General features: G+C 39.1%; 1 protein-coding gene across 1 annotated transcript in view; it reads right to left on the bottom strand.

Annotated features, from left to right (window-relative positions):
- NIPAL2 (NIPA like domain containing 2) overlaps nt 1-26000 on the bottom strand; it is an 82106-nt gene that overhangs the window by 47261 nt on the left and 8845 nt on the right. The window contains exons 2-3 of the mRNA XM_049633045.1: nt 10967-11035; nt 9787-9958 (exon numbers count right to left, since the gene is read on the bottom strand). Coding sequence (XP_049489002.1) covers nt 9787-9958; nt 10967-11035 — 241 coding nt within the window. The remainder of the gene's footprint in view (nt 1-9786; nt 9959-10966; nt 11036-26000) is intronic.

The raw sequence follows: 26000 nt of genomic DNA, 5'->3' as shown, positions 1-26000 counted from the left end.
ATAATAACCATTCAAACAGGTATAAGGTGATATCTCATTGTGGTTTTGATTTGCAATTCCCTATTGATTAATGATGTTGGACATCTTTAATGTACTTGTTGGTGATCTGTATGTCTTCTTAAAAAAAAAGTCTATGCAGATCCTGTGCCTATTTTAAAATTGGATCATTTGTCGTTTTTGCTATTACGTGAGTTCTTTATATATTTTGGATGTTAACTCCTCATTTGATATATGATTTACAAATATTTTCTCCCATTTAGTAGTTTGTCTTTTCATTTTGTTGATAGTTTCTTTTGCTGTGCAGAGCTTTTTAATTTGGTGTAGTCCCACTAGTTTATTTTTGCTTTTGTTGTCTTTGCTCTTGGTGTCAAATCCAAAAACATCATTGTCAAGAATAGTGTCAAGGGGCTTACTGCCTATGTTTTCTTCTAGGAGTTTCATGGTTTCAGGTCTTACATTCAGGTCTTTAATCCATTTTGAGTCAATTTCTGTGTATGATGTAAGAGACTGGTCGAATTTCATTCTTTTGCATGTGACTATGCAGTTTCCCAACACCATTTATTGAAGAGACTGATCTTTCTCATTGCATATTCTTGGTTCCTTTGTAGAAAATTAATTAAACACATAGGCATAGATGTATTTCTGGGCTTTCTGTTTTGGTCCATTGATCTGTGTCTGTTTTTATGCCAATACCAAAGAGTTTTGATTACTATAGTTTTGTAATATCATTTGAAGCCGGGGAGCGTAATGCCTCCAGCTTCGTTCTTCTTTCTTAAGATTCCTTTGGCTATTTTGTGGCTCTATACAAATTTTATAGCTGTCTTTTCTAGTTCTGTGAAAAATGCTGTCGGAATTTTAATAGGGATTGCATTGAATCCATAGATTGCTTTGGGTTGTATGGGCATTTTAACAATATGAAGTCTCCCGATCCTTGAGCACAGACTATCTTTCCATTTATTTGCATCATCTTCCATTTCTTTCATCAATGTCTTACAGCTTACAGGGTACAGGTTTTCCACCTCCTTGGTTAAATTTACTCCTAGGTATTTTATTCTTTTTCATGCAACCGTGACCACTTCTTAAAAGACACATTTAACCCAAAATTAAAACAATTACACTTTACTCATCTGTGATTATGGATATAATATTCATATCTGATTCAGTTATAAAAAACAAAACAAACAAACCTTTGGTCCATGGGTTACAAATTCAAATGCATACAGGGGCCAAGTAGGCAATCCTCTATAGAGGAAAAAAGTAATGAAGATGGTGGGCTGGGGCAATGAAGGGTGGTAGGGTGTGATGATGAGGTTGGGGGCTGGTGTGATGAGGGCGGGGAACTGTAGCTATGGGGAGCAGTAGGGCCGTGGTGACTTGGAATATACAAGATCAGTGAAAAGTGGCAGCCATAACTCAGCTCTAGCCACATGCAAGTCCAGGGTTACCAAATCTGATTCTTTAAGGCAAACCACTTTTTGTGTTTCATGGTCCAGTTTTTAAACTGGAAAATTAGTTTGTATTCTTTAAAAGCATTGCTTAAGCCAAACAAAACACAGCCATGATCTGATCTACAAGACACCAGTTTTTGAAATCTCACCTGGTCTGCAATGAAAACGTCATCAATTTTCACTTAGTGTACGTTCCATTCACTGGTTAGCCTCTGTGATCTGAAGGGAAACCAGGCTATATCTTTATAATATAGTCAAGTAGAAGGCAAAGTAGTAAAGGAAACCATTTCATAAAAAATAACCCATGACATGAAAAGAACATATTTATATAACAATGCTACAAACAAATCCTCACATGTAAATATCTGGCTTGTGGTTTCTGACCACTTACAACGGCAACTTTATTGTACTGCTAAAAAGCAAACCACGAAAGCACTTTCCCGTCACTCACCATCAAGCTTCAAACATGTGGACACATTGAGCGTGCTCCCAGGCTCAATCAACTCTAACTGTATGGAGGTACTGAGTGACCCAAAATTATCATTCCCTGTTGTAGAACTGTAGGGGTAAAGTAGGTCAATTACCACATACTCTATGGAGTTAGGATTTGAAAATCTGAAAATGTGAGAGTTTGAAAAGTGTTTCTTTATAGAGAAAAAAAGTCCTACCACCCATACCAGCAGGAATGCAGGGGTCAAGTTGTTCATATTAATATAAAATTTGCTTGCGTCACTTATTGAAGATACTGGAGAAATTATTCATAGGTAATTTGTATAATTTCAAACAAGGAAATGTACCTGGATTAAGACTCTGAAAAAGTAAAAACTCTGTCGCTGAGAAGATTAACTCTGTATTATAAATTCAATAGCACATTACTTCATCAGTAGCAACTTCTCTAGAAATACATCCTCAAAAAGTCAGGATGGGTGGAAAAGACCTTTCAAATAGAGTTTTTTAGGTTTTAGGAATGCTCTCAGCTAAGTGCATGAGCAGACATAAAATGAGAACTTCAGAGTTTAATTCTGCGCATTTTATTTAGGCTGGTCTGGGGACAAATCTGCTGGAGCAGACAACCCAAAGCCACTGAGAAAGGGATATTTTCTGCATATTTCCAACATGAAAATAAACGTCTGCGTGAAGTGCCCACAGGCAGCCCATGCGGTTTAGAGCTCTCGTGATTTCATCCAGGCTGGCACTAAGCACGGGCCTCCAAAGGACAGAGAATTTGCAGCATCTAGGTCTGTGGAATGCTACAGGTCACTTGCTTATTGGTCTGTTTATGCTTCCTTTCATTTGTTTCTAATAAAAATCTTGGAGACCAAAGTTTCTGCTTGAGATGACTTCTTTAGAGTTCCAAAAAGGCCTCACCAGAGCTTTCTGGCTACACTAGGACCATCGTCTAATGGGTTACAGACACACTTCAGCTTACAGCTCTATCACGGCACAACAGAAATACACGAAACAACATATATCCCACATCATGAATTTCCATTTGGGCCACAGCCAGCATGTTAGGGAAAACTGGAGATGGAAAAGACTTAAGAGTCACATGTCTCATTCTCTCCTCATTTTCTCAGGGCATTTGGCTCTCTAACTTTCATCCAAATTAGCCCATCACACAGTGACTACTTCTCTTAGGAAATTATTTGAGGGCCAAGGAAATCTCGCTGCTATTGATGTTATCATTCCACATAAAATTCCAAGTGTTTGATCTCATACAATTCATCTCAAATTTCATCTACTCATTACTCACTTCTATACATCTGGGCATTAATGAAGTAAAATAGCAAGTTTGTGTGTCTCATACATTACCTGACATAGTGGATGCTCATTCAATATTTGTTTCTTGCCTTTATTTCTAAATTACTGCCTGAATTTAACTTGGAAAGGCTGATACAGTCTGTGAACTCTCTTCAAATTACTTTAAATCAATATACTCTCAGAGGTACGGAACTGAGAAATGTCATTGGTGCTTCTATTATGCCCTATTTCTCCCACCCTCCCTGGCCCTACAACAACCTTCCTTCATATTCCACTCCCTTACCACCCCTACACAAATTAATTTTTTGTTGTTGTTTTGGGTTGTTTGTTTTTAAAAAGATTTTTTAAATGGATATTATTTTTGAGAGAGACAAAGAGACAGAATATGAGTGGGCAAGGGGCAGAGAAAGAGGGAGACACAGAATCCGAAGCAGGCTCCAGGCTCTGAGCTGTCAGCACAGAGCCCAATGTGGGGTTTGAACTCATGAACCGTGAGATCATGACCCAAGCTGAAGTCAGGCGCTCAACCAACTGAGCCACCCAGGTGCCCCCACAAATTAATTTTATACCGAGTAAGGTCTACCATGAATCTCCTTAATTCCATGTGACTTCAACTCTTTCGGTTGTTGATGGCGTCATGATTTTTAACCATCTCTCAATGCTTCAGCACAGCATAGATCAGTCATGAGGATGAACAAAAAAAGGAAAATGTGAAATGAAAGCCTGTACTTTGTAGATGCACAAATAATCTAACTTAACCCCCAAAGGACAGGCTTAAAAACTTTTAAGTATTTACAAAAGTGAATATCCATGAGTTCCTTGCAATGGAATGTTTAACCATTATGCTTTTAAGCAAATGTTTTTCTCTTCCAACACCCAAGAACAGAACATCCTGTCCTCATTTTATCAAACTTCAAATTCAAACCAGCTCTACAAAGCTGTATTGTGTGATTTTCCTGTACTATGCTTTCCTGGAGGAAGCAGACGGAAAGCAAGCAGACACACGCAGTCACATCTCCTAGGTCTCAGTTAAATGGTAAGGACAGGTATTAAACAGGTCATTGTGAGCATGATGAAAGCTGCTGGAGGGGAAATGCAGGACCAGGGCTGCTGTGTGTGGTTGAGCAGGTTGTACAGTGCACAAAGACACAAAATCTGAGAAAGCACCACCCACATCTCACATCTTGCTGAGTTGTATATCTCTCAGGACAATTCTATGACAGATGGTGCCTAAGCATGCTGTACCAATGAAATCACTGTATCACAGTAATTTGCAGACAAACAGAAATAACGTATCACGAGAAAGGCTGCCTTTTTCTAATTCACAAAAAGACACCATGTAGACAAGAAGAGGGCCCTGTAGGGTGCTAAGGGAACAGAGAGAATAAGCCTGTTTAATTTAGTCTAGAAGCCAAGAAAGACCTTCTGGGGAGGGAAGGATTAGTAGTAGTTTAAAATTGTACTACAAACTCCACAGAATATCCAACTTATTTCTTTTTACTAGATTTTTGGTATAACAGTTTCTCTAAAAACACATTCTCAAATTGCAGTTAGATCTTGAAAGAAATCTGCCCTTCGGCCTCTCTGAAGTTAATTAGCAAGTAAACAGAAGTGATAGGAAGCCAGAGCAAGAAGACAGAAAGTTACACACACATCTTAGGCTGCTATGCTTTTCCTAGGACAAATTTCTGTGTCTGTTTTTTTTTTTTTTAATATTTTTTAACATTTATTCATTTTTAAGAGACAGAGACAGAATGTGAGTGGGGGGGGGGGAAGCAGAGAGAGAGGGAGACACAGAATCCAAAACAGGCTCAAGGTTCTGAGCTGTCTGCACAGAGCCTGATGGGCGGCTCGAACCCACAAAGCGTGAAATCATGACCTGAGCTGAAGCTGGACGATTAACCGACTGAGCCACCCAGGTGCCCCTGTTTTTGTTTTTGTGTGTGTGTGTTTTTTAATGTATTTTGTCTTGGTAGGTTATTTTGGAAATTCTGGTATTTTCCAACACATTTCAGTAGGAAACATGTGGAACAATCAAGGGGTAATTGCTGCTCAATGGCTGAACAAATGAGCTGTGAGGATCCTACTTTTCTGCTCCCTGAAAATGAGCCATTACATGGATGAGAACAATGGAAAGCATTTCTTAAACTGGTTCCTCCATTTTAGAGAATTTAATCATCAGCCATCTTCTGGGGGCATGGGAAGGGATGCCCTTATGAAGAATGAGCTTTGTTTCTAAGTAATACTAATAATTATAAATCACAGTGACAGTAGCTAGTGTTGTCTACATGTCAAACTCTGCAGTACGTATCCAACACTGTTCTCAGCCATTTGCGTTTACTCTGCTTTTCCCCAGGACAACTTCTGAGGTAAGAACTCTTCTTTATTTTTTATTTTTAAGGAATCTCGACACACAGCATGGGGCCTGAACCTACAACCCTGAGATCGAGGGTCGCACGCTCCTCCCCCGACTGAGTGAGCCAGGCGCCCCCTGAGGTAAGAACTCTTTGTATCTCCACTTTACAGGTTAGCGATCTGAGGCATGAACCTGTTTACATAACTTGTATGAGGCCACAGAGCTTTCCAGTGGCAGAGCTGGGATTTGAACCCTGGCAGTGTGGCCCCAGAGCTCATGTTCTGGACCATTCAACTGCCCTGTCTGGTTGGGACAAATATCCAGCCTAGGCTAGAGACAAAACTGAGAAATAACCACTAAGCTTTCTTAACTAATGGAAACACAAACACAAGTCAACATCTAGAACTAACCACACTGCCAGTGTAACTAGCGTTATCAGTCAGAATGAGCGTTTGGATGTATTCTCCAGTGAGAAAGACCTTCAGGGAGAAAGCGTAAGGTGACGCAAGAATACTAGGGCTCTGACATTCTCAGAAAGCTGGACCCAGGCCTGGGCATTCAGATCTGCCAGGATTATTTCCCATTATCCAATCCTTAAGACTCAGACAGGCTAGATCACTTGCTCGTGCCGGGCAGTGGAGATTAGAGAATTATTAATGTGAGCACTGCCTTAAGAATTCCCTAAAGGGTTTTCTGCAGAATTGATGTCCTTTTTCTTTTCTTCTCTTTTTTTTTGGGGGGGGGGCAGACAGAAGGAGGGAGGGAGAGAATCCCAAGCAGGGATTTTTTTTTTTTTTTTTTTCCCGCTGAGTGTGGAACGGAGCTGGTGCTGAGTGAGCCTGACGCAGGGCTCGTCCCACGGCCCTGGGATCATGACCTCAGCCAAAACCAAGAGTCAGATGCTCAACTGACTGAGTCTCCCAGCGCCCCAGAACTGCTGTCCTTTGAGGATGCTTCATATAAAAACGTTTTGTGGTCGGTAGGTTCCAAAAACCTGGCTGACTGCACCTGCCTCTGAAAGACTGACAGTGTGCCCAGAAACCCGACACTAATGAAACCTGGCTGACATTTAAAACCCAATATCACAGGGGCGCCTGGGTGGCTCAGTCGGTTGAGCTTCCAACTTCGGCTCAGGTCATGATCTCACAGTCTGTGAGTTCAAGCCCCGCATCGGGCTCTGTGCTGACAGCTCAGAGCACGGAGCCTGCTTCGGATTCTGTGTCTCCCTCTCTCTCTAACCCTCCCCCGCCCATGCTCTGTCTCTTTCTGTCTCAAAAACAAAATAAAAAACATTAAAAAAAATAAATAAAAAAAACCAATGTCACAGAACTCTGTTTGATTATGGAGCTCTTTGCCTCCTTTGGAACCACCAGTAAAACCAGGGCCTGAGGAGCACGGCTGCAAGGTGAGCCTGTCAGCAAGGAGCGGCAGAACACATGGAGAAGGGGAAAGCAAGGAGAAAGGAAGATGCTCTGAGGCAGGACTGTGAGAAGAGCACAAACCGAGATAGCCATACTGCTTACCATGGTGTTTCTTACATACTAGCCCTAAAAACAATTTGTTCAGTTAAACTTACAAAGGGAAAAGGAATTTTGATTATGTAATGCAAAACAGCAGGTCTGACATATTAGGGGGCCTGCCATGCTGTGGGTAGCGAGATTAGAACACATGATTACCCACACGGTATCTCCCCTCACTTCCGGAAAGGAAAAAAGGAGCATGGTGTGTTGGTGTCAACTAGATCACCTCGGCAGAGGGAGGAAGATGGCAGAAAGTACCTACCCTTCGGTTGGACTTCAGAGCTCAAGGTTTTTTTTTTTAAAGTTTTGGATTTTAATTTTCTTTCGTTCTTTTTTTTTTTTAATTTTAAAAGTAACAAAAGATAGAAGACAGACCAGACAAGAATATGCAATCTCCCATCCCATGCAACACTGCGATGTATACTATCTATCTTTTTTTTTTTTTTTAACTCAGAAGGAAATTTTGATTTCTTTCATGAATTTCTCAAGACATAACAGTGGGGGGAAAGTTCCAGCACAGAAAAGTGTGGACGCTTTTCTGCCTCATCTGTAGACAGAGCCATATGATATGGCTATTTTAAAAATACTCTCCTTTTTGTTTCAGGTCCTTTAGAGTTTCTAGAATCTTTATAAGGAACCTCAGGGTGGTAGGGGTTTGTGCTGGGGACTATTCTCAATCACCAGTGGTCCACAACCCACCCACGCACTTCACAACCTAAATGCAGCTCAGGAATGCTGTGGGAATATTTACTCGTGAGCATATACTAGTTTGCAAAGATTGTAAAGTAGGAAATGGCTTGTATTTGAGGCTGTAAGTTTACTTCTTTGAACCATTTTATGGGCAGACAGGGAGGCTGTTAAAAAGATTGTAACGTTGAAATATCAACTGGGGCTAAAAGCACACAAAGAATGTAGCATTAAGAAAGGTCCACCTGTTAAACCAGTGAGCTCAGAGTGTGAACATGAGTGGACTGGCCCCACAGGGGGCTTGGGGAGGACAGGGCACTGTCTAAGGTGAGTGGGAAAACTTAAGCTTCCTATTACTAATGAGAGCTTTGAGCAAGTCAGGCCAAGAGGAGCAGCCTCGCAAGCAGCTCAGCTGAAGGGCTGTGAAGGGTATCAAGGTGACCTTAATCTCTGGCGACTTCCAAATTCTCACTTTAGGTCCCACAGAGCTTGGCTATATTTCATTTCTTTGAAATCTCTGACCATTACAACAAGTCCAGCCACACTCCCCTTCCTTTGAGCTAGTTGGACCAGCTCTCTTTTTCTTGTTCCCAGAGGAAAGGATTCCCAGTGCTGAGTGACTCGAGATAACTGCAGAATTTCAACTAAGTGTACCAACCCTCCTCCAGGTGTCTGTTTATATTCCTGGACACTGTTTTGTCTACTTCCTGGAAATGAAGCATAAAGCAAAACAAGAAGCAAAAATAAAAACCAGCTCTAAATATACAGTCATTATGAAGAAAAACACAACATTTTCAGAATAACTGGGGCCTGTAGAAGTCCCAAGGTGACAATATAACGAGATCTTTTATCTATCATTTGTCAGATCTTGAGAAGAAAAAAAGAAATCCACAATGTCCACATACATAGTATGTGTAGCAAAAAGAAGATATGCTAAAATTGCTCATTTTATTGGGATGTTAAAAATGGTAAATGATTATATAAATTGTGTGCCTATTCAGAGAAGTAACAGTATGGTAATTTTAACTGAACAATTTCTAGAAAGCTACAAAAGTGTTCTTTGCTAAATATTCTACCCTAGTACACCACGGAAGTATTTTGAGTAAGATATTTTGAATGATTAAGAAGGAGAAACTACTTTCAACATAAAATAAAATTCTCTTTGAATACACATTATTTTGGTTTAAACTCTGCTTTCTTTAAGAATATCATATTCTTAGGAGAAATATTAAAATCGGGACACGTGAGCACATCTTATGCTTGATCTAGTTGTTACCAGACAATAATCATCAACTTGTTTCTATTTCAGTGAAGATTTCAAATTCACAGACATTTTGAAACATGCTGTTTCCATAGCAGCAAACAAAGAGTAAAATTAAAAGGATTTTTATTGATTTTAACAAGTCTTGGAAAATTTATTCATCTTTTTAGCAGTGATTTTGCTCTTTTTTTTTAGTCTTTAGCAACATCTCATATTCTCTTTTCTATATATATTTAGTACATCATATAAATTTTGAAAAATAGGTTAATTGTGACATTACCGTAAATGTACACATTCTTATAGTAATGGAGAATAACCAATATTTGATCCTTAGTGTAAAAGAGATACTGAACTATGCACTCAAGATGAGGCATCAAATGCTCTAACTACAAGCAACATCAGCTTAACATCTGAATAAAATACAACACTGTACAAATATTTTTAGATAATTCATTAACGATTTAAAAAGCATGGTATAACATTTGCTGTTACTATTAATTTATTAAGATGCACACACTGGAAATAAGGCTTTCAAATATCAATACTACAGCTACAAAATGCAAGTTTCTTTCTGTTAATATGGCCCCATGATGGCAGATAAGTGAAACCAGCAGTATAATCGTTCCAAGTTAACCTGCTGAGAAAATAGGACTTCATTCCTTTGTTCGCGTGTTGTTTAAGTTGTATATTTTTCTGCCAATTATTCTGATGTCTAAAACTTTCTATTTGTCAAAACACAGAGAAATGGCTCACCTGTAACAGACACACAGCCTAACGGAGCGATGAGAGTAATGGGGGCAAATCCGTAGGCTGCAAAGTTGCCCATCTCCCCAACGGCCATGAGCATGGCCCCAGCCCACCACAACATACTCTTGAAGTATGGCCTTGGGTGTTCCTGGTGTGCCAACTGGACATGAGAATATTTCTGGAAGGAAATCAGGATGCAAATAAGAAAATATCTCTACCACAAATTAAAACTTGCCCTGAAAAGTTTTGGTCCTATGCATTTGCATCATGGCTTTTATTTGCAGGTTATTACAGAGCAATTGCTATAGCTTTCTGCTTGTTCCAAACATATTAACTGCAGAAGTGACTCCCACTGATGGAGAATTTTGTGGAGGAAAGGGCCTTCTCACATAGGAATGTTGCTTAATTCTGATAACTGTAAAGTTAGTACCAGTCTTCCTCTCCAAAGATGAGGAGTATGTTAAGGAATTAAGTGTCTTAAGACTACCTTCAGAATGTCGAAAAAGTTCTGATGCCAAAATAAACACTTGGGAAATAAAAATAATAAGTTACTAAAGGAAAATCCTCTGAAAATGGATTCAAACGTATGAGTCAAAGTAGCTACCACAATAAACATAGCAAGGCAGAATGCTTTGATAGTTGGGGGTTGGGGTGATAGATGCTTATTTACATCTGGTTTGAGTATTTTTTGTATTTGAAACATATATATTCATGGCCATTACATAAAGCCCAATTTCCTTATTGATTTTATGACAACTGAACTTACTTTCTTATAAGAAGTATATACAATTCTAGATTATGTTTGAAAACTTAAAAAAATAATAAAAGTACTAGAAGAAAACACAGAACATTAAAAATAAATCTTGGTTTACGCCAAGATTATGAACAACTTTGGTACAAATTTGTGGTACAAATTTACAAACTACTGAGGCACCTTGCCTAGGATATGCAATACTATTAAGATGCCCACAAAAACATTTAATTTCTTTTAAAATTAGAAGAAGAAAAAAGTGAACGCAATCCAGCCTAAGATATATTTGTCTTTATGTCAGTGAGGTCATAAAATATAATTGTTTAGATTTTTTGTGGAGGAAGGATCCCAGGAGGGCAAAAGTGCCTGAGACCCCTTCAAGCCATAATGTGTCCCTAGATCAAACTACACTTAGAAAAACAAGCTACTTCTTACCTGAATATTTAGGGAAATACTGATTACCAAGTTTCCTAAAATGGCCAGCAAAACTCCAAAAAGGTGAATCTGTAGAAGAAAATGTTTTCTTTTTTCAGTAACACTTGTAAGATATTTACTAAAAATCCCCTCCCCCCAAAAAAACCAATAAAATTTAAGTTGATACATTCATTCATTTGTTCATTCATTCAGCAAATATTTACATAGCACCCATTTGCCAGGATCATTTGGATTATGAATAGTGGTTTTGTCAGGATTTGGTTTTTTTCACTTTAGTCAAATATTATTCTTTAGAACTAGCTCAATGCTTTACTGAATTCTCTAGATATTTGTTTAATTCACTAAAATAAAGAAAATAGTTAGCAGGTCCTTTTTGTAAGGTGCTTCTTATTTATCCTTTCTGTCAATTTTCCTCAGCAACCCCTCTGATTGCGGTGTTCATTGCCTCAAGGATGGACCGTAAAATTGTTTCCCATCTGGTCTCCCTCTTTCCTTTCTCTTAACATATTCTGGAGGACTGTAGTATGAAAGAAAGATCACTGGCCTTGGAGATAAAGGATGAATCTGAGATTCAGATCTATTTTCTTTTTTTTTTTTTTAACATTTTTTTTTATTAGAGAGAGAGAGAGAGAGCACAAGCAGGGGAGGGGGGCAGAGAGAGAGAGAGAGAGAGAGAGAGAGAGAGAGAGAGAATCTCAAACAGGATCCATGCCCAGTACAGAGCCTGATATGGGGCTTGATCCCACAACCCTGAGATCATGACCTGAACTGAAATCAAGGGTCGACCATTCAACTGACTGAGCACCCAGGTGCCCCAGATCTGCTATTTTCTAACAGGTAACTTTGAGCAAATTATTTCAGCTCCCTGGCCTCAGTAAACAAGAAGATGTTGAATAAGATGTTTCCAAAATCCCTTTCCCTCTAAAGTTCTATGATCTCCATCGGGGGTAGACTACATTTTCCTACTACTACATTAAATATGCTGTGGTATGGTCCAGATGAGGACGGCTTATGGGGAACTGGTAAAGTAGTTTTATATTTGATGTAGTTGACTGTAGAGAAACACTGTGGCTTTCTCTGATCTTGCTTTCTCAGACTCTACATGGTAAGTGCCTTTATTCCTTCTTCTTCTTTTTTTAAAATTTATTTATTTTTGGGGACAGAGAGACAGCATGCAAGCAGGGGAGGGGCAGAGAGAGAGGGAGACACAGAATCTGAAGCAGGCTCCAGGCTTCAAGCTGTCAGCACAGAGTCCAATGTGGGGCTCGAACCCATGAAGTGCAGGATCATGACCTAGGCCGAAGTCAGATGCCTAACCATCTGAGCCACCCAGGCACCCCTATTTCTTCTTTTAGATTGTCATGTGCATCACTAGGTTCTATGAAGAGATGGCAAACTGTCTGAGGGAAGAGAACCATGTCTTAGGCTTCTCTTGGATCTCCTACATCATCTACTTTATAAAATTAGGGGCTCTTGAAAAATACGTGCTGGAAAAAGTATATAATGGTTTAAAACAAGAACTAAAAAGAGATTAAAAAATAAGTGCTTGGGGAGCCTGGGTGGCTCAGTCAGTTAAACATCCAACTTCAACTCAGGTCATGATCTTGCAGTTTGTGAGTTCGAGCCCCACATTGGGCTCTCTGCTGTCAGCCCAGAACCCACTTTGGATCTCTGTCCCCTTCTCTCTCTGCTCTTCCCCCACTAGTTCTTTGTCTCTCTCTTAAAATAAATGAAGTTTAAAAAAATAAGGTTTTACACATTGCTGAACATGTTTACTTCAAAAGATGCATTTACTGCTCCTATCAAGGCACAAAAGCGTTATATCTTTCTAGCAGGATAAATTAGCAGTGATATCAGGGATCTTCCCCCTTCTTTTTCTACAGTACACAACTCCTAGCTAGCTTCAAATTCCAAGGAGTTATTTGAATTTCAAAAGAATATTATAACCACAAGGAGCTCTTTTCAGAATGCAAAATGGCCTTTGAAGTTTTAAAACTTTATTATATGTGCTGAAGTGAAATTCAGTGTTTTTAAAAAATGAAGCAGAAAAGTTGAAAACCCATTTAATAGTTGATATATAATATCCATAGCCTTTAATCAGTTAAGAATGTTCTTTTCCTAATAAAGGCACTTGGCAATAATTTTGATCACTATTCCTCATGGGGAAAAATCGTATCATAATTGTGCTATTTCCATGCTTTCAATTTATAATCGAATGCGTTTGGCAGTAATCACGAAAATAAAGTTTCATAAGAAGTTTGGGATTGAATGGATAATTTTGAAATCTTCCACAATTACAACAGTAAATTATAGAATAGAAATAACTTACTTCAGTACTTTAAATCACTCACTGAATAGTTTGAATTGAACTCACTACCAGGCTGAGTGTTTAGAAATTGGTAGCAAGATTTGGCAATGATTTCTTGGATGTGAGACCAAAAGCACAGGCCAAAAAAAAAAAAAAAAAAAAGACTAGATAAGCTGGACTCCATCACGATTAAAATCTTTTGTGCAACAAAGGACACTATTAATGGAGTGAAAGGTGACTTACACGATGGGAGAAAATATTTGCAAATCATATATCTGACAAAGATTGATATCCAAGATACATAAAGAACTCTTACAATTCAACAACAAAATTGATAACCCAATTAAAAATGGGCAAAGGACATAAGAGACTCTTAAAAACTGAGAATAAACTGAGGGTTGATGGAGGGTAGGAGGGAAGGGAAAGTGGGTGATGGGCATTGAGGAGGGCACCTGTTGGGATGAGCACTGGGTGTTGTATGGAAACCAATTCGACAATAAATTCCATATTAAAAAAAATTAAAGCCACAAATGACTGAAAAAATAAAAATGGGCAAAGGACTTGAATAGACATTTCTCCAAAGAAGTTATACAAATGGCCAATAGGCACATGAAAAGATGTTCAACAGCACTAATCACTAGGGAAATGCAAATCAAAATCACAATGAGCTACCACCTCACACCCACTGGGAGGGCTATGATAAAAACAAACAAACAAACAAACAAACAAACAAACAGGGGCGCCTGGGTGACTTGGTCTGTTGAGCGGCCAACTCTTGACTTTGGCTCAGGTCATGATCACAGGGTTGTGGGATTGAGCCCCATCCCATGTTGGGCTCCGCACTGAGTGTGGAGCCTACTTGAGAGTCTCTCTCTCCCCTTCTCCCTCTCTCCCTCACTCAAGCCCTCTCTCTAAAACAAACCAGAAAATAACAAGTGTTGGAAAGGATGTGGAGAAACTGGAACCCTTGTGCACTGCTGAAAAGAATGTAAAATAGTACAGCTGCTGATCATACAACACATACAGGAATTAACTCAAAATCAAAGACTTAAGAGCTAAAACTCTAAAATTCTCAGACGAAAGCAGGAGTAAATCTTTATAATCTTGGATTTGGCTATGGATTCTTACAGGTAAGATATCAAAGTCACAAGCAACAAAAGAAAAAATAATTAGACCTTATTAATATGAAAAAGTTCTATGTTTCAAAGGACACTAATAATAAAGTGAAAAGACAATCCATAAAGTGGGAGAAAATATTTGGAAATCATATATCTGATATAGGACTTGTACCTAGAATATATAAAAAAAAACTCTTACAACTCAATGACAAAAAGAAAAATATCCCAATTAAAAATGGGCAAAGGACCTGAATAGCCATTTCTCCAAAGAAGACAAATGCCTGATAAGCACATGAGAGGATGTCAACATCATTAGTCACCAGGTAATGCAAATGAAAAACACAGTGCTATACCGCTTCACACCAAATAAGGTGGCTATAATCAAAAAGTCAGATAATAACAAGTGTTGGTGAGGATGTAGATCAATCAGTAGCCTCATACACTGCTGATGGAAATACTAAATGTTGCAACCACTTTGGAAAAACAGTCTGGCAGTTCCTCAACATTTTAAGCGTGGAATTTCCATTTGACTCAGCAATTCCACTCCTAGGTATATATCCAAGAGAAATGAAAACATATCTACACAAATACTTGTACGCAAGTGTCCAGAGCAGTATTATTCATAATATAGCCAAAAGTGAAAATGACTTAAATGTCTATCAACAAATGAATACACAAAACGTAGTATATATTCATACAATGGAATATTATTTATCCACAAAAAGGAATGAAGCATAGGTATATGCTACAACCTGGATGAACCTTGAAAATTTTACGCTATGTAAAAGAACCTAGTCACAGAAGACCAAGTGTTAAAGGATTCCTTTTATATGAAAGGTCCAGAGTAGACAAATCTATTAACAGAGAAAGCAGATTAGTGGTTGCTTAGGGATGGGGAGGATGTAGGGCTTGGGGATGACAGCCAAAGTGTGGAAGGTTTCTTTTATTTGCTTTTTTTTTTCCTTAATAATTTATTGTCAAGTTAGCTAACATACAGTGTAGTTTTGGCTTCAGGAGCAGATTCCCAAGATTTATTGCTTACATACAACACCCAGTGCTCATCCCAACAAGTGCCCTCCTCAATGTCCATCACCCATTTTCCCTGCACCCCCCAACCCCATCAACCCTCAGTTTGTTCTCTGTATTTAAGAGTCTCTTATTGGTTGCCTCCCTGTTTGTAACTAATTTTCCTTCCCTTCTCCCATGGTCTTCTGTTAAGTTTCTCAAATTCCACCTATGAGGGACAACATATGATACCTATCTCTGACTGATTTATTTCACTTAGCATAATACCCTCCAGTTCCATCCATGTTGTTGCAGTGACAAGATTTCGTTCTTTTTCATCACCAAGTAGTATTCCAGTGTGTGTGTGTGTGTGTGTGTGTGTGTGTGTACACATCTTCTTTATCCATTCATCAGGTGATGGACATTTGGGCTCTTTCCATAATTTGGCTATTGTTGAAAGCACTGCTATAAATATTGGGGTACAAGTGCCCCTATGAATCAGCACTCTATCCTTTGGATAAATTCTTAGTAGTGCTATTGCTGTGTCATAGGGTAATTCTACTTTTACTTTTTTGAGGAACCTCCATACTGTTTTCTAGAGTGGTTGCACCAGTTTGCATTCAAGGGTGGAAGGTTTCTTTTTGAGGTGATGAAAATATTTTAAAGTTGATTGTGGTGATGGTCACACAACTCTGTAAAGGTACTAAAAACCAGTGTTTTTACAGCATTTGGCGCTGTATGCTATATGAATTACATTTTAATGAAGTTGTTACAAACAATAAAATAATTTTTAGTACACAAAGTATTTACTTTTTTTTTTTTTTGGCCCAGAGAAATAAAACGTTCCCAATGTAGCTAGCTCTCTTACAGTCTCTTCTCACTTCCAGAAGAGAAGTTAACTTTTTTCTGAAGTTGATTTAGATCAATTTCTTTCCTTCCCAGATTTGCTTTTATTATCTTTCTTTACTGAGTTTTTCATCTTCATTTAGACTCTCAACTCATTAGCTTTTCCTCTTTCTTCCTATATAATAACATATGCAAGTGCAGCTATGTATGTTCCTTTAAAAAATTTTTTTAACGTTTATTTATTTTTGAGACAGAGACAGAGCATGAACGGGGGAGGGGCAGAGAGAGAGGGAGACACTGAATCCGAAGCAGGCTCCAGGCTCTGAGCCATCAGCCCAGAGCCCGACGTGGGGCTCGAACTCACGGACCACGAGATCGTGACCTGAGCTGAAGTCGGATGCTTAACCGACTGAGCCACCCAGGCACCCCTATGTTCCTTTAAGTACACCCTCTGTTTTGGTTCCATGCATACTTTTGGCATGCACAGTTTCCATTGGCATTTAGTTCTAAATATTTCATAAATATTGTATTATTTTTATCTGAACCTTATATTATTCAGAGGTCTGTATTTTAATATTTCTAAATGAATGGGGATGTTGGTCATTGCTTTCTTACCAATTTCTAATTTTATTGAGTTGTGGACAGAAAATATGCTGTGTGTAAATTAACATTTGCTTTTTCACCTAGTATATGGTGGAAAGTGAAATTTGTTTTGTGACCTAATAGTGTATGGTCAAGTTTTGTAAGTATTCCATGTATGCTTGAAAATATTCTTTAAAAATTGTTTATTTGTTTTGAGAAAGAGAGTGAGAGAGTGTGCAGGGGAGGGGCAGAGAGAAAGGGAGAGAGAATCCCAAGCAGGCTCTACACTGTCAGTACACAGCCCAATGTGGGGCTCGAACTCACAAACTGTGAGATCATGACCTGAGCAGAAATCAAGAGTTGGATGCTTAACTCACTGAACCACCCAGGAACTCCTGAAAAGAAAGTATTTTTAATTGTTGGGTTAACATATTATATATATTTTTTTTTTTCTATCCATCTATCTACCTATCTCCATTAATTCATTGCTCAAATCTTTGATAATAAATTTCGGACTGCTTTGCCTATCAATTGCTAATATAGGTATATTAAAAATCTAACTAAACATGGATGTATCCACTTTCCTTTTAAATATATTGAATTTTGCTTTACATATTTTAAGGCTATGGAGTTAGGTAAGTATATAAAAGCTCAGGATTGTCTTATCTTTCCAGTTAATTATTGCTTTTATCATTATATGTTGACTCTTTTAATCTCAATAACCTTTTCCCTTTAAAGTTTATTTTATCTGATATTAATATAATGTAGCTGCTTTCTTTGGATATTTGCCACTTTCCATATCACTTTACTTTCAACATTTCTGTGTCATTATATTTAGTCAGTTCTCTTATACACTGAAAATAACTGAATTAAAAAAAAACCTGAGACTTTCTGTTAAATGGGAAGTTTAGTCCATTTTATTTATTGTGAGTAAAAATATATTTTCACTTGTTTCTACCATCTTTTTTTGTATTTGCAGTTATTTTGCTTTTTCTCTGCTTTCTAATTTCTCCTTTCCAGAGTCTTCTTGGATTGATTGAGCACTCTTTTTTCTTCTCCTTACTCTTTTGGCTAGGAAGTTATACACTTTATTTATATTCTTTTAGTAATTATTGTGTTTTTTAAACTTTTATTTTGAAATAATTATTGACTCACAGTAGGCTTCAAATAAATGTAAAGATAGGTCCCAAGCACTCTTTTTTGGTTGTATTTTTTTTAATGTTTATTTTATTTTTGAAAGAGAGAGAGCATGAGCAGGGGAGGGACAGAGAGAGGGACACAGAGGATCTGAAGCAGGCTCTGCTCTGACAGCAGAGAGCCCGATGTGGGGCTTGAACTCCAGAACCGTGAGATAATGACCTGAGCTGAAATGAGGAGTTGGACGCTTAACCAACTGAGCCACCCAGGCACCCCCCAAGCACTCTTCCCCCAGCCTCCCCTCACAGTTCACATTTTACACTACTATACTAAAACATCAAAATCAAGAAATCAGAATTGGTAAAGATCTTGTTCAGATTTTACCAGCTATACTAGCACTTGTGTGTGTGTGTGTGTGTGTGTGTACACGTGTGCGCGTGTGTGACAAGATCCTCATCTGTACCATCACCATAAGATTCCCTTGTTACCCCTTTACTGATACACCCATCTTCTTCCCCTCCCCAACCCTAACCTGTAGCAACCACTAATCTGTTCTCCATCTCTAGAATTATATTAATTCACAAATGCTACATAAATGGAACCATGCAGTTTATAAATTTTTTGAAATCGGCATCAGCCTTGAGGTTCATCCAAGTTGGATCAATAATCCTTGATCCTTTTGATTTCTGAGTAGTATTCCATGGTATGGATGTACCACAACATATTTAACCATTCACCCACTGAATGACACTTGAGTTGTTTCCAGTTTTTGGCTGTATGAATAAAGCTGCTATGAACACTGTGTACAAATTCTGCATGAAAATAAGTTCATTTCTCTGGGATAAATGCCAAAGGTGTAATTCCTGGATTGTGTGGTAAGCCTATTTTAAGTTTTGAAAAGAACTGCCAAACTACTTTCCAGAGTGGCTGTACCATTTACACTCCCAACAGCAATATGTATGAGTCATACAGTTGCTCTAATATTAAATCTATCACGCATTCTTGACATAAATTCCACTGTTAATAAACATTCTATCCTCCTGAACATTATAAAAACTTTGTTTTAGCTACAGTGTCTTCCCTCCTATGTTCTTGGTGGTCTATTATTAGTCCCACGTTGCTTTTATATCCCCAAACGAGTCGTTGTTATGATTCCTTCATACAATCAATACTTGCTTATTTGTTCACGTTCATCTACTTCTTTGCTCATCACTGTTCTTTTAAAAAACATAGCTTTATGGAGATATAATTCACGTACTGTCATGTTCACCCTTTTAAAGTGTACAATTCAACACTCTTTTAGAACATTCAGAGTTCTGCAACTATCCCCACTGTCTTGATTTCAGAACATTTTCCTCACCCCCAAAACAACTTCCACACCCATGAGCAGTCACTGCCCATTCTCTCGTCCCCTTAGTCCCTGGCAACCACCAATTTACTTTCTGTCTGTACGGATTTGCCTGCTGTGGACCTTGTATATACATGGACTCATACAATATGTGACTTCTTGTGTCTGTTTTCTTTCACTTAGCATGTTGCTTTCAAGGCTTACTATGCTGTAGCATGCATCAGCATGTATCAGGTATGGAGAATGTATCATTCCTTTGTACGGCTAGGAAATATTCCATTGTAAGAATATACCACATTTTACTTATGTATTCATCAGGTGGTGGGCATTTCGGTTGTTTCTACTTTTTGGATATCACATTCTCATATCTTAGTTTTTCTTTTGGGTTCAATGTCCTTCCTGAATAAGACTTTAGTAGCTCTTTCTTGAGAGAGAGAGAGAGAGAGAGAGAGAAAGAGAGAGAGAGAGAGAGATGGAGAGAGAGAGTGCATGCTGGAGGGCCAGAGAGAGAATCTTAAGCAGTCCCATGCCCAGCACAGATCCCAACACGAGACTCCATCTATAACTGTGAGATAGATCATGACCTGAGTCAAAATCAAGAGTTAGACACTTAACCAACCGAGCCACCCAGGAGCCCTAATTAGCTCTTTCAGTCAAAGCTTTGAATTCCAGTTCTCTCTTATTCTGCAAAAATCTTTATGTCATCTTTCCCTTTGAGTACAGGAATACAGGCTGACAGTTACTTCATTCAGTGCTCTGGTAATATCATTCCGTTGTCTCCCAGCCCTTGCTGTTGAGGAGTAGGTTGTCAACCTAATTGCCGCTCCTCTGCAGGTAGTCTGGTATTTTTCCCAGGATGCTTTTAAGATTGTCTTTGTCATTGGTTTTCAGCAGCTTCACTACCATTTTTCAGCATGTGAATTACTTTCTGCTTAGAACTCATGCTTCCTCAATTTGAGGACTCCTGTCTTTCACCAATTGAGTTAAGTTCTTAACACTCCTCTCTTTGAATGTCATCCCCCTTTTGTTCTATTCCCTCCACATGGAAACTCCTGTTACCAGCATGTGAGACTCTTAAATTCTATCCTCCTTGTTTCCTAAAATATCATGTTTTCCAACTCTTGATCTCTGTAAACTGAATTCTGGATAATTTCCTCAGATCTGACTTCTAGGTCAGTCTCCTGACTTCCCTCATCTGATTTGAGTAGTCTTTATACACTTCTATGTCTACATATACTAGGCTGTACTGTGATGATTTTGTACAAGCTCATTTCCTCTCTAGACTCTAAGTTCCTTGAGGGCAGAGCTGTGACTTACTTATCAACTCATTTCTATAACCCTAATGACTAGTATAGGAACTGGCACAAAGAAGTTGTTTATTAAATGCTGTTTGAACTGATTATAAACTGTCTAGAAATAGTACATTTTGGCCTTTGGCCCTAGGAAGATCTCAAAGGGAATATTTTGTAATCAACTGGAGTTTGAATACACCATGCTCTCAGTTTTTGTGAGAAGACAAGCTTGCCCGGGAACTCAGATTTCAACAATTAAGAGTTTCTACCAGTGTACAATAAAAAGCCGCTTGCTGACTTTAAAAATCTAGTTAATGCATATTATGCAAAGAATAAGAAATATGTAGGTATAAAGCAGATGTCAGAAACAGTTTCCTGATAACACTCAGTAAAACTGGCATATCTTATTCTTCATTTTTCGGAAACTTTACCTAATTATTTAGGGTTAATTGCATACTCATTAAGTTCATTTCACACATAATTATAAATAATAGTAATGCAGTAAATCCTCATTAATGTCCCTAATTGAAAGGAGGGAAACTTCAAATCTGGAGTGTTTTTAAAATAAGATGATTTAATTACCTTCAAGAACATACAGTAACTTGAAGTAACCAAAATTAAATGCTGTTTGCAATTAGAGGCTCTGGTAAATGTGCTTTAATGGCTATAAAATCCTCATCTTCAGGGCGCCTGGGTGGCTCAGTCAGTCAAGTGTCCGACTTCAGCTCAGGTCATGATCTCACGGTTCGTGGGTTCGAGCCCCACGTCAGGCTCAGTGCTGACAGCTCAGAGCCTGGAGCCTGCTTTGGATTCTGTGTCTCCCTCTCTCTCTGCCCCTCCCCTGCTTGCTCTCTCTCAAAATGAATAAAAAATGTTAAAAAATTAAAAAAAAAAATCCTCATCTGCAAACAGGAGTATCATTTGCATGTAGTAAGCAGGCCCTTATAAACTTGCCATTTAAATTACAGGTGTCTAGTTTACATCATTACTTTATTCAGAGTGTTATGTTTTGTAGCATTTTAGAATTACTGGAAGTTGAGATCTCCTCTCCCCAGCCCCCTTTCTCCCCTCACTCATTTGGAGACTGGTCAGGAAAGAGAACAGAGGGCCCGAGAAGGAAAGTGTCTTGTGCAAAGTCACACAGCTAGAATCAGGCAAACTTTGGCAGCAAGGCACCCAGCTCATGTCTGAATCACTATTTCTGACTGCAATAGGTAAACTTCTGGCTAGTCAGTGTCAATTTACTACACTCTTAAAACCAGAGTCTGCTTCTTTCTCTCAGTGCAAGTAAAATAGAGCAAAGATAATAGTCAAAGGGAGAGGTTGCTCCGCCCCTTAATAATGCAGTTAGAAGCACGGGCCGGACACACAGAAACATGCCCTCAATTCGTTCAGTGCTCACTCTTGTCACCACCGTAGCTTAATTCCTGACTTTTCCAGGATGTCTTGGTAAACAGATGGTGGGAGCCACAGCTAGGAATTTATCTGGAATGAGATTCAAAATACCAGCACTGATAAGGATCAGTGATGTTTTTGTGTTATCTGGAAGAACTATCTTCTATCCTACCTTTTGTGCCAGAAGGTTCTTCAGATATTTTGCATAAAGTTGTTGACCTCTAATCCATGGGTGGGGGTGGTTTGGCCAGATGGAGGTGGGATATAACAGGGGTGTATGGACTTGGTAATAGTCTGTCTCAGTTCCGGCTTTGAGCTCAAACATATTCCTGGCTTTGCCTTCAAACATAAATTTAGAATCAGAACCCAGTGGAGCTAGTGCGTGGTTCAAAAGAACCACAGTTTCAGGGCTAGTTTTGAACACTGCAATAGTCATATTCACCTTGCAGCTGGAGTAAGGCTGTCTCTCCCGTTCCAGGCAGTAAAATGTGCCTGAACACGCAAATGACACATTCAGTTTCTAGTACTGGAAATGCCACAGGTTGAGTGATTTAGGTCAACTAAAATCCCTGTAGGAATGACCGTTAAGAGCCCAAATTGACAAAGGGATGACGCGTCTGAGAAATGGGTGTTCAGTTCACCGTGTCTCATGGGAAACTCTCAGGAATGAGCTGGGGCCGTTCTGCATTTGCACGTTGTAAACAGGTAGACAACTACCTCATCTCTAGAACAGTTAGAAAGGGACAGGAGGATACCCAAATTCTTCGTAATACTTCGTAATACTTAAGTATTAGGCATGAAGACTCATAATGTGTACAACTTACTTCCAAGTGGCATGTCATAACATAAAGTACAAAACATACACACAGAGAACAAATGTTTCACAATGTTAACAACTGGTGAATCTCCAGGTGAAGGACATGTGGTGTTTATTATCCACTCTTCTTAATTTTCTAGAAGTTGGAAAATTTTCAAACGAAGAAGTTTAAAAGAATCACTGCTTTACAGACTCAATGAAATTAAAGGGAATATGGATTCATTTAAAAAGAGTTAAAAGAAGGCATGTTAGCAAGAAAAGCAAGAAACACAAAGCAAGCTGGCTGAACCAAGGAAAGATATTATGGAGAAAAATAAAACCACCACTTAACTTAAAACCATGTGTAGACACTGCCTGGGAAAAACGCACAATGTAGAGGGAAAGGACATGCCATGCAAGTGATTGGAGAGACGCTGCTAGATATGGGAGACAGACAGCTTGAGGAAGCTCACCTGTGGTGCTATTCATTCAGTCATGCGTCTGTTTGGTGTTTATTTAACAACTGCTGAACATTAGGTTCTATGTCAGGAACTGAGGATGCAAAGTACCCTCAAGGAGCTCAGAAGAAGTAGAAAGAGCACCAATTACAAACAGACTACCACCTGTGAAATCTGTACTAGAGATAGATGCTATGGAATCAGAAGGGACAGAGAGTGCAAATCTGACTAGTTTGGAGAGTATATTAGCCACAGAAGTGGCTGCTATGACAAATTACCACAAACCTGGTAGTGGCTTAAAACAAGAGAAATTCATTCTCTTACAGTTTTGGAGGCCAGAAGCCCAGAGTCTGTTTCACTGGGCTGAAACCACGATGGCAGAGCTACATTCCCTCTGAAGGCTCTAGAGGAAAATTCATATCTTGCCTTTCCCAGTTTCTGATGGCTGCTGACATATCATTGCTTTATGGTTCTATCACTCCAATCTCTGTGGCCACCTCATCTTTTTTGTATGAAATCTCCCTATGCCTCCCTCTTACACAAAGATGGCATTAGGGTCCATCTAGATAATCCAGGACAGTCTTCCTATCTCGAAATCTTTAACTTAATTATGTCTGCAGTAAACAGGGTGCTTGAAGGGCCTTGCAGCAGAAGATGCCAGCAGAGTTGGACTGGAGAGGCAGGCAGGAGACGCTGTGTGCCATGAATCTGTAGGTGGTGTTATGTATGGCACAAAAGACTCTAAACTAGAGGATAGGTCCAGATTTTCCTTTTTTTTTTTTTTAAGTTTATTTATTTTGAGAGAGAGAGAGAGAGCCAGAGCACAAGTGGGGGAAGGGCAGAGAGCGAGGGAGACACAGAATCCAAAGCAGGCTCCAGGCTCTGAGTTGTCAGCACAGAGCCTGACGTGGGGCTCGAACTCACACACCGTGAGATCATGACCTAGGCTGAACTTGGACGTTTAACCGACTGAGCCACCCAGGCACCCCCAGATTTTACTTTTAAGAAGACTCATCTTGGGGCACCTGGGTGGCTCAGTTGGTTAAGCGTCTGACTTCAGCTCATGTCATGATCTCATGGCGCATGAATTCGAGCCCCATGTCAGGCTCTGTGCGGACAGCTCAGAGCCTGGAGACTGCTTTGAATTCTGTGTGTGTGTGTCTCTCTGTCCCTCCTCCTCTCACACTCTCTGTCTCTCTCTCAGAACAAATACATAAACATTAAAAAAAAAAAAAGCAGAAGACTTATTCTGGCTGCAGTGTGGAGGATGGACTGGCACAGAGCAAGACCAGAGAACAGGAAGGCCATTCAGGAGACTACTTCAGGAATTCAGAGAAGAAGCAGGGGCAATGGGAGAGTTAATCACAATAGGGCCAGGAAGAAACAATCTTCATATTCATAGTGGTAAACACTGGAGACAACCTGAAATATGTAATGCTTTTTGGATTACTGAATGGGTTAGACTGTTCTTACCACTAATTTCCTTTGCCCTTGTAGATAATTGAGTTGTCTGCAATACTCCAAACTGAGTTAAAACTATAATCCCATATGTGAAAAAAAAAAAGAAAGAAAGAAAAATATTCAGGCATGAACAGATTTTTAATTTGTTATCTTGGTTATTGTATGTTATAAGGTTATTACCTTTCTATCCTGAAAAAGTCTCATGATATTGGATCCAAATCTGGTGACTTAAAGCCAAAAGAATAGATGTGCATTACATAACACAGTATATTGTTGCTATCCTACAAGCAGTTCCATGCCAATTTGTAATCAACCTTAAACCCAGGCAGAAAAAGCCCAACATATTGCCTTCTCATATAATTAAGAACTATTACATTTTGTCTTTTCCTTGGGAACACATTTACTTACATAATTGTACATTCATTATTTTTAAAAACCAAACTCCATTAAGGATAAGCCTTCCTAAGCTTACCAAGAAGCCATCATGTTTTTTGCCTTAGAGAAATTTAAGCTACAGTAGAAAAAATTTATGGGAAAAGTAATATATTTAATAATATGTCCTTTGGGTGCTTTTAACACTTTCTTAAAAGGAGAGCAACAATAGTCAAGAGAGGTGAGATACCAATTCAGGAAGTCTTAAACTTGGTTCCATGATAAAATAAATCAACCTCATATAAGGTTGGGAAGGGAATCTTTGAAACAAAGTCGGACATGCTGAACACAAAGAATGCTACTGTTTCCATCCAGACAGATATAAGGTCCCATAACTTTCAAATTTTGCAAGGACACATTCATAACAATAATTTTAAAACTCTGTAATCCCTTGTCTTCAAAGAAGCAAGATTGCAGTCTGCCTTTTGCGGGGCCAGCCTAGGGTGTGGAAGAGGCTTTCCACCCTAAAGCTGCGAACCTGAGAGCTCTCATAGTTATAACTCCTTCCTGCACAACTGTCTGAGTTTCTGGGGTACCTGTCCTTCTGAAGAGCAAAAGGCCTTTGGCTTGCCTCGAACTCTGTGTTTGGTCAGTTCCATCCTCCTGGAGTCTGAACTCTGTCATCTAGTCAGGCATCAGCCACCAGGGGAATTTCTGCCTCAATATGAGGGAGAAATAACGACATTGCCATTCTCTGACAGACTTCTGCCAGAGACTTCTGTGGCCCTTACCACCCACCACACCAGATCTTCCTGACAGAAGGCAGGAATCAAGTTCAAATTTTCTACACCGCTTAGGCACCGTGACTTGCACGTTTCATCACCTCTAAAGGGCCACTCCTCACAGCCAAGATAAT

The sequence above is a fragment of the Panthera uncia genome, chromosome F2 (assembly GCF_023721935.1).
Source record: "Panthera uncia isolate 11264 chromosome F2, Puncia_PCG_1.0, whole genome shotgun sequence".
NCBI lineage: Eukaryota > Metazoa > Chordata > Mammalia > Carnivora > Felidae > Panthera > Panthera uncia.
The sequence above is the reverse complement of the archived record's forward strand: the minus strand, read 5'-3'. Positions and strand labels throughout refer to the sequence as shown.